The 14,712-nt window shown below is 38.2% G+C and overlaps 1 protein-coding gene across 2 annotated transcripts in view; it reads left to right on the forward strand.

Annotated features, from left to right (window-relative positions):
* Window positions 1-14,712, forward strand: part of PARP8 (poly(ADP-ribose) polymerase family member 8) — a 120,792-nt gene that overhangs the window by 65,587 nt on the left and 40,493 nt on the right. For both annotated transcript variants that reach the window (XM_055699378.1, XM_005443926.4), the window contains exons 7-12: window positions 1,539-1,633; window positions 5,102-5,162; window positions 6,275-6,365; window positions 9,237-9,303; window positions 11,010-11,135; window positions 13,254-13,818. In XM_055699378.1, the coding sequence (XP_055555353.1) occupies window positions 1,539-1,633; window positions 5,102-5,162; window positions 6,275-6,365; window positions 9,237-9,303; window positions 11,010-11,135; window positions 13,254-13,818 (1,005 nt within the window). The remainder of the gene's footprint in view (window positions 1-1,538; window positions 1,634-5,101; window positions 5,163-6,274; window positions 6,366-9,236; window positions 9,304-11,009; window positions 11,136-13,253; window positions 13,819-14,712) is intronic.

A 14,712-nucleotide genomic window follows, 5' to 3' on the forward strand; every position in this document is an offset into this window, starting at 1 on the left:
AGGACAGCAACTATTTATGCATCTTTGAAGAATTCATCTTTGAGTAATGAGCATTTTAAAAGGATTGCTTTGCTCCTACCTAAACTGAAAAAAAAAAATAGAAGTTTTCTTCCCATGCTTTTTCTACTTGGAAAATTGTTCTGACATACCTGCACAAACGGTAGAGGTATACTTGGCTTATACCCTTCTGGTCATGAACATCATTGATATCTCTGATAAACACATGACTGCACCATGCTGATGATTTCTGTGCCTTATATTTCAAGAATCCTTAGTCTAATCAAATTATTCTTTGCTGATTTTCACATGTAAAAAGTGATCATCTGATTATGTTTCCTATTGAAATATACTTAATTATATTGAAAAGTACATCTCTAGAAAGCAGATCTGAAAGTGTCATAGCACTGGTCTCCTACAGGTTTGGATGTACAAATCGAAGCAACGGTACTGCAGCTGAATAGGGTTCTGCAATAGCAAGAATTCTTTGCAGGAATTCCTGTATAAGGAAATACACATATATATGTATGGCCAAAGGGAAAAATTACACCTTTGTGCTTTGCTCTCTGAATTTGTCGAAGGTACCAACCAAATTCTACTCTCATTTCTGAATCTGTCCACATTTAGGGAGTTCATCAACTTCTGTGGAATTACTGTCATTCTAGTTGTTGTAAAGAAGTAGAATTAGGTTCATACAATCAGCAGCACACCACTTAACCAGAAAGTAGTAGTAGACTGTGAATAGATTGTTTCAAGCCTAAAGAGGTATTTTGGTCCTTGTAGAAGATAAGAGAATATTAATTATTTTGACTGCATACAGTCCAACCAGACCAGTTCACAAATTTTGCTTTTTAGCGTAAGCACTGACATAACTTTTTCCATTGTTCATGTAGAGTTTGAAAAAAATTGGCATGATGTCTAAATACATATTTCTTTACACTTTCTCCAGTAAAATACTTAAATGGGAAATTGTTCTTTGATTTTATTTTTTTTCCATCTGATATTGTTGCACTGATGGATAGAATACAGCCTGCAAGTAAGCTGAAAATGTCATTTAGATGCGGAGACCTGTGGTATGTAGAATAGTTTCATGCTTCTGTTGTTGAGCCCAAGCCATTCTGTGCCTAATATATAGGAGAGTGACAGCAAGCAAGAAGGAGCAAACCTTTGTCCTGTAGTGGCTGGACTGGGATGAACTGAGAAGGTTCTTCTCAACAGTTTTAAAATGTGTAAGAGTCTCAGAACAAAACCCAGGACAAGATGGCACAGAGAGATGGGTCCATTGCAGCTTCTCTTTGCACAAACAGGAGTGGGACCCTCAAAAAATTTTCATGGTGAGGTGCCTGCTTTGCAAATCACATTACTTAGCAGAGCTAGACCACCTGAGTGCTTCAGCTAATCAACACAGTGCCCTTTCTGAGCGTGGCATTAAGAAATCTTCATGCAGCATATTTTGCAGGGGGAACTTTTAAGAGTCTAAATCAGGTGCCAGTAATGTCATAAATAAGAATTCCTATGTTTTTGGTTTTTTTCCCTGGTAGGTTAGCTATGATGGAGAACTTCACAAGCACCCACAGCTGGAGGCTGATTTGACAGCAGTGAGAGAGATCTATGGACCTAATGCAGTATCTCTCAGGTATGACACTGACCTTTCTCTGTTGTGGAACCTTAACATTTTGGAGGTTGAGTTCCTTGTAGACCTTCCCTGACTTCCAAAGCACAAGTATTTTCTGGTGATTTCTGCATATGGTGTGGCAAAAGGAAGGAACACTACTAGCTAGCAATAATGCTGGTTTTGTTTTTTCTTTTTTTTGTGGTTGAGTACTGATACAACTGGCAGTGCTGAGGACAAGCCCTGGAAGCCTGTTCAAAAATATCATTGTCTTTTGCTGTTCAGTTGGTATTTGATCAGGCTGTTACATTTTATTGAAAATTACTATTCAGCATTACTCTAAACCTTTGTTAAATTCCTTTTCTGTCATATTCTGTCTTTTGCCCTGGAGGTGAACAAGGGGAATGGTAAGACATCTAGTAAATGTTTTCCCTAGGGAAAGGCTGAAGAAACTGGATTTGTCTAGTCTGGAAGAAAGAGAAGGAGAAGACATAATAACAGTTCTTCTTCAAAAATGTTGTTTGTAGAGAGAAAAATGATCAAATGCTCTCTGTTGTCATCATGAGAGAGACAACAAAAACCTAGTTGTGTTAGCAACAAACAAGAATTTTATTAGATTTTAGGAAAGCTTTCTAATTGTGGGAATCTAAAGTATCCTATGCAGGGAAGTGTTGGAACCTCAGTCGAAGATAGATTGCAAAGATTAATTACACAAAAATTCTGTTGGGCATTTATAAGAGTGCATGATTCTGCCTTAGGGCATAGCTGTATGATGATTTTAATGCACTTCAGGTCTTTTATAACTTCATTTCCATCTATATAATCTAATAATTTCATAAAAATAACACATAGGAAAGATGTAACAGACCTATGAGATGTATGACCAAGAAAGTACTGACATTGTTATAAAACAACAAATATATAAAGTAAATAATAAAATGCAGAGAAGATAACTTTAGGTATACATATATTGCAAGTAACAATTCCCATTAACCTCTAAACAGTAAATTCTGTTATTTTTGTCTTAAGAAGAGAGAGCATGTCTACAACTGTAGTGTACTATACCTTTTAAGTGGAAATTTCATTACATTTCAAAGGCCCAGGCAATTGAAATCCAAATAGTTTTACATGGATTTAGGAAATGAATGAGATAAATGTTTAGTTGCCAAACTTATAACTATGAAATTGAGAATACCTTGATAATAGGCTCCCTCAGACTCCTAAGATTGAAACATCATATGTAACTTTTTGAAAACTTTAATACATATAATTTATTGAGTCAACTGTTTCATTGGAAGCGTGATCTCCTTGAGCTCACTTTAACAGAGATTGGTATCTGTGCCTGCTTTTGCCATGTGGAAACTGCTGCAGTTGAAAATACTTAATTCTTGGAAACGAGAAACATGGCATTAAGCATTCAGTTTCATCTCTCTCCTGCATCATCAGTTCTCTGTGGAAAGAGAAGTCTGTCTGACAGTGACACCCACTAAGATGCATACTTCCTAGACAGCTGACCCTCTTTCAGTAGTCTCTTGCTGTCACAGAGTCAATTGTACATATAAAAGTGAAATTCCTATACCTGCGTGCTTTTCACCACTACCCTTTGAAATCTGTCCACCAAAGCTATGAGTATGACCTGTGGACCAGTTTGGACCGATCCAAACTCTTTAGTATCTATTTATGTTGTGTATGTATTGACAGGCAGAGGACCCCTGGGACCTTCAAAATCAAGATGTGTTCATAGAGCCATTGTAGGCAGCAGATCATAAGCTGCAGGTTCTGGAAGAAAACATGATTTCTTCCTTCCTTTCAGCCTGGGGAAGTAAAACTAGAGTCAGTATCATGTGTCTAAAATCCATTTTCTAGATGATAATGGAGTGGGGACAGAGGGATTTCAGTGAGTATGGAAATTCCACAGTTACAACTTTTTATTTTGTCCCTTCTTCCACTAATATTTCTGTGTTTCATTAGTTCAAGTGTATTTCCATTTAATTGATAAAATCATGCTTGTTCACAGCCTTTTGAACCTCAGACATGTGAATAACACCAGCCTGTGTTCATAAATATCACTTAAGAGTTCATAACAATATGTTCTTTGGATCTTCTGGAAAATTAACAAAAAAATCTGAGGCCACTGTTGTGTAGGATAATGGCTAAGCCGTCCAGTAGGTGAAGAATTTCACTGTTTCGAAGTGAGGTCTTCAGTGAGCTGTAGGAGATCAGCAAGCACGTGCACAGATCTGGGTGAGCAAACTCTGGAGCAGCTCTTAGAGTCGTTGGGAAGCCTCCAGGTAACACAGCCCTGGCTAGCCATTTACCTGCCCTGTGTGTGCCACAGGTGGACACGTCTGGTCTAGAGAGAGACTTTGGGTTTGCCCTTACTAGAAAGAACCACTGAGATGCCAAGGTTTAATGGAAGGGGTTCCTTCAACCAAGCCTCACAAGAGATCAAGAAATTTCCAGTGTGATCTGGGCCCTACCATGGGCTGAGAAGCCACTTTGGTAGGAGGTAGTTATAGTCACAAAAATAATTTTGTATTATAAAATTACCTCATCAACTTGTCTATGCCCAGCTGCTACTGTGCACTGTCTCTGTCTGGTTTAATAGAAAAGCATCGAAGTCACTGTGAGCAGAAGCATAGAAATGCAGTGTAAAGGAAAAAACAGTGACTAGAAGCTAATCTGAAAAATTGAGAGTGATTGCACTTTTACAGTGTTGTCCTCTTAAGTAATTTAAAGGAAAGCAATTTTTTATTTAGGTGTGTGAATATTTTCTAGCCCTATTTTTCAGAAGTCTTCAAGTACATTGGGGGAGGGCAGTCAGAATGAGTCAGAAAATAAGAGGCAAAACCGTTGCACTTTAAATGTAAGACGGCAATGAAACACCTATGAGCATAAGTTAAATCTGAACCTTGGGGATTCCAGCAATACTACACATAACAGCTGAAGTAAGGTAACTATTGCCTTGAGCACGTTACGGGACAATCTTTACGTTTTGACAAACAAATGCTTGAATGTATGAAGCAATCCCACAGGTATAATATGCCACCCTCTAGGCTATGTTGTATTTGTCTTCAATGATTTATCTCAAGCCTCTCAGTAGGTTGCTGGCTGTTAACCTGAAATACTTCTGAAAATTAACTAGGGTTTTCTTTTGTCATAAATAGGAGCAGCACATGACCATTACTGTTTTCTTGATTTATATGTGCAATATGTGAGATAAAAATACGTAGTAGCAATGGTGAAGAATTTGGGAGAATTAGTAGAAAAAAAGATTGAACCTGTTTAAGGAAAATCCACTGAAAGAAAGTCCCAGTGCAGCAGACAGTCACCCACTGGGAATATTGGTCCAATCTATGTAAATGTGTATTTTATAACCATTCTGATTTTACAAACAAGATTATCCTTTGTGAAGTCTTCCCTGTTACAAGTACTCCTGGGCTGCGGAGTATCTTAAAAGAGCTCTAATGTAATGTAATTCTTTACTTTCAGGGAATATGGAGCCATTGATGATGTAGATATTGATCTGCATATTGATGTTAGCTTTCTTGATGTAAGTAATGTAATCACACGATTACATAATGAACATTAATACCCATTTAATTCTGCTACACATCAGGCTCTCTAGACAACCACTGAGACTTTCCTTTTTTGGGGACTTGATCCTCACAAGTGGCTGTCAGCTTATTGATTGCTACTCAGTGGAGAGCTGTCCTGTTTCTTTTATGATTGCATTGTTAAAATGCTTTGTAGGCCTTTAATTACTGCATGTGTATTTCCTTTCAAACATGCTTTGTGAATGGTAAATTCACTGATTTAAATTTCACTAAATTTAACTGATATGAATTAAATACATTTATTTTTTTGCTGTCCTAGGCATCAGTTAGGTGAAAGCACTTTGCATAGAGTCATGGAGGGAAGAAGACCTTGGCTGGAGCTCTCTTATGTGCTTCTCAACTTCTACAGCTGTTTAGGGAGAGGCTTAAGTGGCAAAGGAGACACAGGACAGTGGTGCTGTCAACTGGCAGCATGGCTTCTATAACAGTTATGCTGTCATTAACTCCACACTTCCTTCCCTCATCTGTGCAGTAACTTCCTGTCCTCTAGACAGAGAATAAATATTGGTGCTTTTAGGGGCATCATTAGCTTCTGCACAGATACATCTCATTCTCAGGTCATTGATACAATGAGATACGTTCTCAGGTCAGCACAGCATATAAGATAGTTATTCTTGGGCTTTTTGAAAATTCTAAGAAAATCTGATCATACCTTGAATTATTTTGATTAGTCTTAAGAAGCAAAATTTTCCCTTGCCCTGTTACGGGATGAGTGTCCTTTCCATCTTTGCTTGCTTCTTTGCTTCTCAGCTGTGAAGCAGTATCTCTTGACAGATGGGAATGTGTCTGCCAGCACTGTAGGTGTAGTATTGTGTATAAACCTGTGCTCAGTTGAAATGAGCATACTCAAGAACTGGAAGTAGTCTGACTCTCGGGGGCATCAGCAAGCAATATTATGTCCTAAGTCTCAAGTTTGAAGTTGGAGTAGATATTCCACAACTGGGTAAATGAATGGATGGTGTTTATTACAACCCTAAGGTAGACTGACAAAATGCAACAGTTCCTCATGATGTCTAATGGTGTGTGTTTTCTTTCTGTCTTGAACTAGGAAGAGATTGCTGTGGCTTGGGATGTAATTCGCACAGAGCCTATAATAGTGCGGTTGCACTGTTCACTTACACAGTACTTAAATGGTCCAGGTTAGTCACCTGTGTATTCTTCGTGTACCTTGTACGTTCTTTCAGTCTGAGCCATGTACTAGGTAATAGATACTCATTCACTGCCAGATCTTTTACCCTGCATGTGCCTAGATTTACTGCTGAGAGCAGTCCTCCTGGTTTGAATTTATGCTGACATATATTTGCACGCTAGGCCCTCAGTAATGACATGGGCACCTAATTTAAACTTTCATAGGTTGATTTTTGGAACCTGTTTTCCTGATATCCTATGAAATGCAACTGCTTCCCCTAGGAACCAGGGTTAAGGAATAAAGAGTTACAGTTTCTAACGTGTGATTTCCTGATTTCGGAAACCAGGTGTCATCTGCATAGATGAGATGTCACCGGTAAGGTACGCGTACACAGATCTGTGCAGCACATTAAAATGCCTTTTTTCATGCACATTTGAAGAATCAGGCCATGATAACTACCCTATTTGACTGTGTGAACTTTGGGAATCTTTAGATTTCAATGAGTTGTTGGGTGAGTAAAGCTTCCTCACGAGAGTAAAAGTGGTCCGACTCCTGAAGAATCAACTTCATATGCAAGGGTCAACTCCAGATGTATTTTTACAGTGGGAAGTCAGAACTGAGTTGCAATTTGGATCATAACTTGCCCAGCTTTGGAGGCTTCCAGTACAAGCTGTCAGTTCAGGCTTGTGTCCGTGGGAGAATTCTGCCTCTGGAAAATCAATAGATATTTTCAGTCATAATATGTTTAGCAAGATGTGTCCCAATGAGCTATTTTTATAGGATATGTTGCCTACCGATGCTAACTCTAAAATATATTCTGTTCGTTCAAATAAGCATTTCATTGCATCAGATATTTTTTTTTTCTTGACTTTTTTGTGTCTGTATTTTATTACTTCAATCTTTTTTGTAAATATGGAGATCTTAAAATATGTGTTTGCCATAGCAGGTAGCAGTGTTATTATTCAGAATATTTCTCTCAAAATGTAATCTAAAAAATAAAAAAATGCAGCAAATAAGAGAAGGTGAAGGTGAAGAGCAGAATGCAGTAAGGAATGGTCCAGTGAAATGAGAAGTAACAAGATCTCTTCTGCCCTGTTGACAAGGTTAAAATGGGATGCTTAGTTCCCATTCCTGCAGCTAACTGACTGTGGGAGTGCCTGAGTACTGAGTAAGGCAAGATCAGGGCCAGAGGCAACTGCTTCGCTGGTACTGGATTTATGAGCTCAGCTGCTGTTGCAGCTACGACTCCTTATTTAACAGAAAAGGATAATGAGATCCACCATCTTTTGTGTTAACAAGATCCTTTCTCTGTGAATTCCCTTCCCCTCTTAATTATTTTTTTTTTGAGACTACAGGGCCATGGCTTTATGCTACATCTTTTTGTCCTGTAGTACTTTCTGTTGATTGATTAAAGCAACAGAAATGCAGTATGCTCCAAAGCACAATGCAGGGTATTAGTACCACCTTGTAGCTGTGTAATACTATGATTTTAGGTAGTCATTATTCTAGTTAATAGCTTGTCTCACTATTGTACTTGTGGACAGTTCCCCCCATGTGCCTTAGAAACCTGTCTTACATGAGGACAAATCAGCCTTTGGAGGTATCGGGCTGTCTCCTCTGGCTGTAGAGCTTAGCCAGCAATTGTAGTCTAGATGTCAGGTCTTAAGACTGCTGGTCTAGGTGTGATGATTCTTGTTTAAAGTTTTCCCCCCCCTACCCTGTGTCCTAAATTTGGCAATCTAAAGACATTGCTAACCCTAATCAAATCATTAATTCCTTTTGAAAAAATCATCATTTTTTCTTTAAAAGATGAGAGTATGTTTGAATAATAACATTAGAGAAAGGGTATCTGCAAGGCTTTGAACTAAGTGAAATTGAATGGCCAGGTTAGATATATTGTGTTGTATTTAAAAATATAATTTATTAAAGTGAAATAAACTTTGATTTTTCAAATAAAATCTGGCTTTCTGAGTAATCAGAATAATGTAGATCTTAAAGTACTGATTTGCTTTTTGTAATAAAATTTGAACCAACCCCAGATTTTCTCTTTGCATTCCTTTTTTTTTACTTTACTGTAGTCATTACCACCTTACATAATATGAAGTATAAAGTCTATTCATGCTTGTAATGTGTGTTGGCTGTTGTCCTGCCTTGAGGACCTGAGGCTCTCTCAACAAGTGCTGGATTCCATCTGCCACTTTTATCTAGTAAATATTATTAAAGTATTTTAGTATTACCAGGAGCTAATTTCCAGCGTTCACCCCATACACTTTCAATTTTCTGACAGATTAATATGGACATAACAATGTTAGGATGGTCTTGAGGAAAATTCAAGGTAATTCTTGGCCACTGGAATTGATATATCAGCCACTTAGATGATGATTATGGATCTTATAGTAAAATGCCCTCAGAAAGAAAACACAGTTACCAATTAAGTTTATTCCACTCTGGATTTTCTTCATAGTCACAGGCACTGTAGTGTGTAAAGATTGTTTACCTGGAAAAAATTTTTAAGAGAGTAGGCAAAATGAATTACCAGTCCAGATACATTTAATCTGATACTGCTCTCTAGTAGTTACATAATATAAAAAACAAATATGCATTTTTGTAATTAAAATTAGTAGAAAAAGAAATATTGAGGAAAATTCAATTTTTAAAACACTCATTTGTAAAATTACAAATTATATTGACTGATATTCTGAAAAGGACCATTCGTTTCTTAATAGACTTAGATGACATGTCTGCTTTCATCATTGCTTCAATGCTATTGTCTATAGTAAAGGTCCAGATAGAACAGGGTCCTTAAATATGACTTATATGGTCATGAGTTTTTGATCATTACTGTAAGTTCATATATCAACAATGTTTCCTTTTTCCATAGTGCCAACTGTGGATGTATTCCAGATCTCTACTAAGGAAAGATTTGGGCTGGGACATCAGCTGAAAAAGTAAGTCTAGAAAACTGTAAACTCCTGTTTTTAAGCAAATGCTAACACTCTTTTTAGTTCCCAGACCAAGTCAGGTAGCATAAAATTCACAGGTTGTCAGGTTGGTTGGATCAAAGTGTTCTGAACTTGTTCTACTTCTAATAAAAAATATCGGGATTTGCCTTTTTAAGTTCAGTTTTGACAGTTGTTGAGGAGAGCCTAATCTGTGCTGCCTGCCAGGTTTTCTGTCACTTTGCTGCGATTCAGCCAGTAAGCTACGAAAATTCAAAATATTGTAGCTAGATGTGTTCAATTTCATGTTTCTGCTTAGATGGTGAAGCCTCTGGAGCAGGATTTTTGAGCGTCATGCATACCCTAAGGGGGCTATGCTTTCATGGTGGCCTGCAGGATGTACCGCAGTAATTGGGCCATCCACATTTTGAGGACAAGAGGGACAAATAGTAGAAAAAACCAGCAGTTTCATGTGTTCATGGTACAATTCAATTTAATAGAATTTTGCTCAGTCATCTTTTCATGTATGCTTGTGTATGTGTATTAAAATGACAATAAAATAGGCTTTAATATCTGACCATTGCAATGTTAAGAATTCCTCTAAGAAAAAAAATCTTTCACTGTTTGGTGTTGAAAGAAATTCAGTGCAGCGTTTTTGTGATATTAGAAATGAAGCAATGTTATTAAGATTTGTATAGTACATGACTTTGAAGAAAAAAAGTGAAACACTCCCCAGACATGAACAGTCTCTTAATATGTTTCAGTACTTGCACTGTCTGATTTGTGCACTGGGTAATTACTAAAAGTTCCCATAAGACATTTTCAAGGACATAACTGTTATGTTCAACTCACAGTTGAGCAGAAGTCAGAATAGCCATGAACCCCATGGCCCCTCGTGGCTGCGGCAACAGGATATTAATCTTTAAAGAGTCACTGAAATTTTCAAAAAAGTCCATTACCAACTTCCATTTTGACGGTATCACTCACAGATGCCCGCTGCTAGATTAGAGTCACAGAGTAGGAACTACCGGAGGTCATCTAGTGCAACCCCCTGCTCTGGGTAATACTAACTTCAAAGTTCACTTAGTTCACTCAGAGTCTGAGGCAGATCTCCAGCCTTTGTGGGCAACCTGTTGTATTTAACCACTCTTCCTGTGGATGTCTTCTTTTTATTATCCTGTAGGGTTTTTTAGCTTTTCTTGCTGCAACTTGTGAGCACTGCCTTTTGCTGTCCATCTCTGGGAAGTGTCTGCTCTGTCTTCTCTGTAAACGCTCTCTGGGTAGTGTAACAGTCAACATCCCTACCTTCATGCTTGTGCCTTAGGAGAATACACTCCTACTTGAGCAGCGTGATGCTGTAGCCTGTCTGTGTAATCGCTGGTGAGACAGATGCAGATAGTTGCTTGGGATGCTTTTGAATCAGTTTGTCTCTAGATCTCCATGAGAGGCATAGTTTCATAAGTCTTGCAGTGGTTGTTTATGCAGACCATATTCTCAGGAAGAGTTCTGTGTAAATTAGTTTCATGTGGAGAAAAAAAGCGTTTTTGAGGACTGAGGCACCCAGTCGTCAGTCCACATACATGGTAGGAAAACTCTGCCTGTAGAGTGAGGACATTGCATCGTGTTGCCTACATGGTGAGCAGAGACACCCCAGTATTAAAATGAGTATGTCTTGCCTAGGAAAATAATATCTTTTTTTCTTTCTTAATTTGCAGAATCATGCAGACGTTTGTTACACAACAGTGGAAAAATAGCAAAGAAAAATCTAATTGTACGCACAATAAGAAGATGTCTGACAAAAGGGTGAAATCCCCTCTGCACATCTTTTCTACATTGCGCAGGTAATAGCAAGGAAAAGGAGCTGTTAGCACCATATGCTGTTCAAAATCCACAGCAGACCTTGAGAAGTGAAATGTTGACTTTTCTCCATGGAGAAGTGCTCTATTTATATCTTACCTCATGGATTTCCAGTCCTTGCCTTGCATGACATCAAAAGTGAACTAGGTACTACTGCAGCTTTTAAGACTATTTGAAGGCAGGACATTTCAGTGCCCTGCTCTCTGAAAGAGCCATGTTTCATCTGGAATTGAAAATAATTGATTTTATTTCATTTTACTTGTTGTATTTATATCTTCATTAGCTTGGTAGCATTTGACTGTTACTTGAATAGCAAGAATATAAATACAAGTAATTTATACAAGTAATATCTAACATAACACTTTTTTTTTTAATTGTGGTTGTCTAGCTGTTCTTTCCACAGCTGTGTGTATTTTAAATTTTTTTAAAAGTAGAATGGTCATTGATGAAGGAATAATTTTTAGAGCTGATAGGCAGCCACCCCTCTCCATTGTTTGAGTACGGTAATGTTCACCGCTTGTAAAATGCAGGCACAGAATTTCAAAGAACAAAGGCATTAAAAATATAAAAAGTAGTTTGTGAATAGTGCATTTGAATTCATTATGACTTCTGCCAGTTACTCATACTCTCTAGTGTATGTAAAATCAAGCTCTGATTTTTTCCAGGAATGTAACTATTTACTCTAGCATGGTTTCCTGCTTAGGAAGGGCTGACAGATCACCCCTTCTGTGATTTTCAATTGAATACTTCTTCAAACCGTCTTCCTTTTTGATGAATTTTGCCTTTATAAAATCCTTGTATAAAAAAGAGAGGGAATACCACAGTCACTCACATTGAATAAGGGAGGGGTGTCAAAGATGACAAAAGATTATTTGTCTTTCAAAGGTAGAGAGGAGGGTGGTGTATTAAGTAGAAACCTTACCCATTCCCTGCCATGCCTCACACCATTGCCTAGAACAGGCTGTAGCTTGGGATTTGGTTTTATTCAGAAAGGGCACACAAAAGCCAGACCAGTCTTTCTTTTGATTTGTCTGCTGCTGCAGTACCTGTTTGAAAGTGGCTCAGCCCAAATGCAGGGGCACCCTTTCTCCCTAGAGCATCATTCCTACCTCCTGTCTGCAGGACGGTGGTAGTGAGCCAACTGCAATAGTGAGTCAGCAACCTCCATGTGCATCTTACACTGTCACCACTTGCTAATAGGGTGGGGAAACCTGCCAGCATCTCCCCTTGGGTTTTCACTTCTTTTCTATTCGATCCAAGGCCAAAAAATACTCCAAAAATTTGGGTTTCTTTTAAAGCATAGAAAAATTATTCAGCATATCTGATACATGTTCATGCTTTGCAAGGACAGGCAAATGTGAACCTCATATAAATGTGACAGTTTTTGTGAAAGTTGTTTTGCAAAAACTTGTTGTTTACTTTCTGCACTCATAATTTATGTCCCTGGTATTCTCATTTCTAAAGTTACACAGCAAGAATTTGTCTAAAACAGGAAAGGAAGGCATCAAATTGTCTTCCACAAAACACGCAGATTATTCTGAGGTTTTTAAGAATAAAGTTCATTTGAGCTGAATTAAATTTGATTTACTGCCTGCAAGTTTCATTGCTCATTATATCTTCCAGTGCATCAGGCCACAGAATATGTTATGCTGTGTCCAGAGGACAATAGCTTTAATGGGATTGTGCCATGAAGATTACATAGGAAAGATAGATTTTGATAAGGAAAAAGTGTTATGATCTCATGTAAAATACATGGTTTTCATTTCAAAGATAATTTCCTGAATAAATTGTTTGTTGAGAGGCATAGATGCCTTTACAAAGAGCTGGAAGGATATAGGTGTAACTTCCACTTAAGTAGTTACTCATCTTTTTGATCAATGAGCTGGTGTGTAAATAGGAGTCTGTTTGGTATTGATACTCATATTGGTGTTGGAAAATCAGTCCTACATGCAGTTACTCATATTTTTAATGTTGGGTTGTGTTTACCACTAGTGAAATATATAAAGACAGATGACGCTTAACAATTTTTACATATGTATGATCTTGGTTGATTTGCACAAGATTTCAAGTATTCTCCAACTTTGTCTTCTTTTGTTTTTAAGGTCGCCAAGTTATCCTCCACCTGGCTGTGGTAAAAATAAATCAAAACTGAAGTCTGAACAGGATGGGATCTCCAAGACTCACAAGCTACTGAGAAGGACTTGCTCTAGCACAGTGAAGGCAGAGGATGTGTGTGCCACAAAATCTCACAGAACATTTGGCCGCTCATTGTCGAGTGACCCTAGGGCTGAACAGACAATGGCTATTAAATCACACAAACTGTTGAACCGTTCTTGCTCTTCAGCCGTCAAGCAGGAGGAATGCATCACTTTAAAGCCCCCTAAGCTGTTAAGTAGGTCGTGTTCCGGGGACCCTCGATGTGAGCACAACAGCACCTTGAAGCCCCACAAACTTTTGAGCAGGTCATACTCCAGTAATCTTAGAATGGAAGAATTAGATGGATTGAAGAATCACAAGTTACTCAGCAAGACTTATTCCAATGCCCCTAAATCATCCAAAATGGAGCCTTTCAAGGAGTCCACCATAGCAGAGAGCAGGAGGCTCTCTCTTACCTCAGGGCTTATTGGTATCTTAACGCCATCTTCATCATCACCTTCACAATCTGCTGTGCGTATTGATTTTTTTATTCTGCTCATTTTCCTCATTATTTTCCAAATGTGCTTACTAGGCACAGGCATTAATACTTAGGACATATGTTAATAAACATATTGGATATATTGAATATATTGGAAGATAAGAGCAATGGAGTCAACTTTTTAAGGAGGATGTAAATAACTGTGCATGCACATATGTTTAAGTTATAAAATCAGAATTTGCTTAGGTCAAGGCAGAGATTTTGTGTCATGTTGAATACAGCTCAATGTACAGCTGCTGATTGTGGGAAAAGTTCAGTCATCCACTTCCTTCCCTGCCTTCTTTCTTGCTGCAGAAAGAAGACAGAGTGTTTGCTTTTGTGCTGCAAAACTGGCTTGGTTGCACAGGTCTTTTCTCATTTCTCTGTTTGCTTCGTGCGGGAGGCAACTGTCCATTGGCTCATTTGGATGCCAAGTCACCTCTCCTTCTGGTCTTTGCATCTGTGATCATCACCATACTGGAAGGAATGCAGTCATGATTCAGCTCACCTCTTGTGCATTTGTGCTTTGTGGAAGGTTAAACCTTCAAATATGCTGGTGAAAGCTGGAGGTCAGGGAAGGAATTAGGCCCACAGTGACCCCCTTTCTTTCCCCAGAGGCATGACTGATTGGGAAAACAAAGGGTAGCATATATTCATAAATTTAAGAAAGAGCTCTCAAAATTAATTCTTCTGCCTCTGCCTCTTAAAAGATGGCTTTTATTCTTTAGAGGAAAGAGTGAGTCTGTTTGCACTATTTCAAAGCACCAGTCTGTTATCTGTGTTAGATCTGAGGATAGGCGCTTAGGAGATAGCTCTCTCCACTCCCTTAGCCTGGTGGTACCTTGATGTTCTTAGTAAGAAAAAGCTGATTCTTGCTTAAAATGCCA

Source organism: Falco cherrug, chromosome Z, assembly GCF_023634085.1.
Source record: "Falco cherrug isolate bFalChe1 chromosome Z, bFalChe1.pri, whole genome shotgun sequence".
Classification (NCBI taxonomy): Eukaryota; Metazoa; Chordata; class Aves; order Falconiformes; family Falconidae; genus Falco; species Falco cherrug.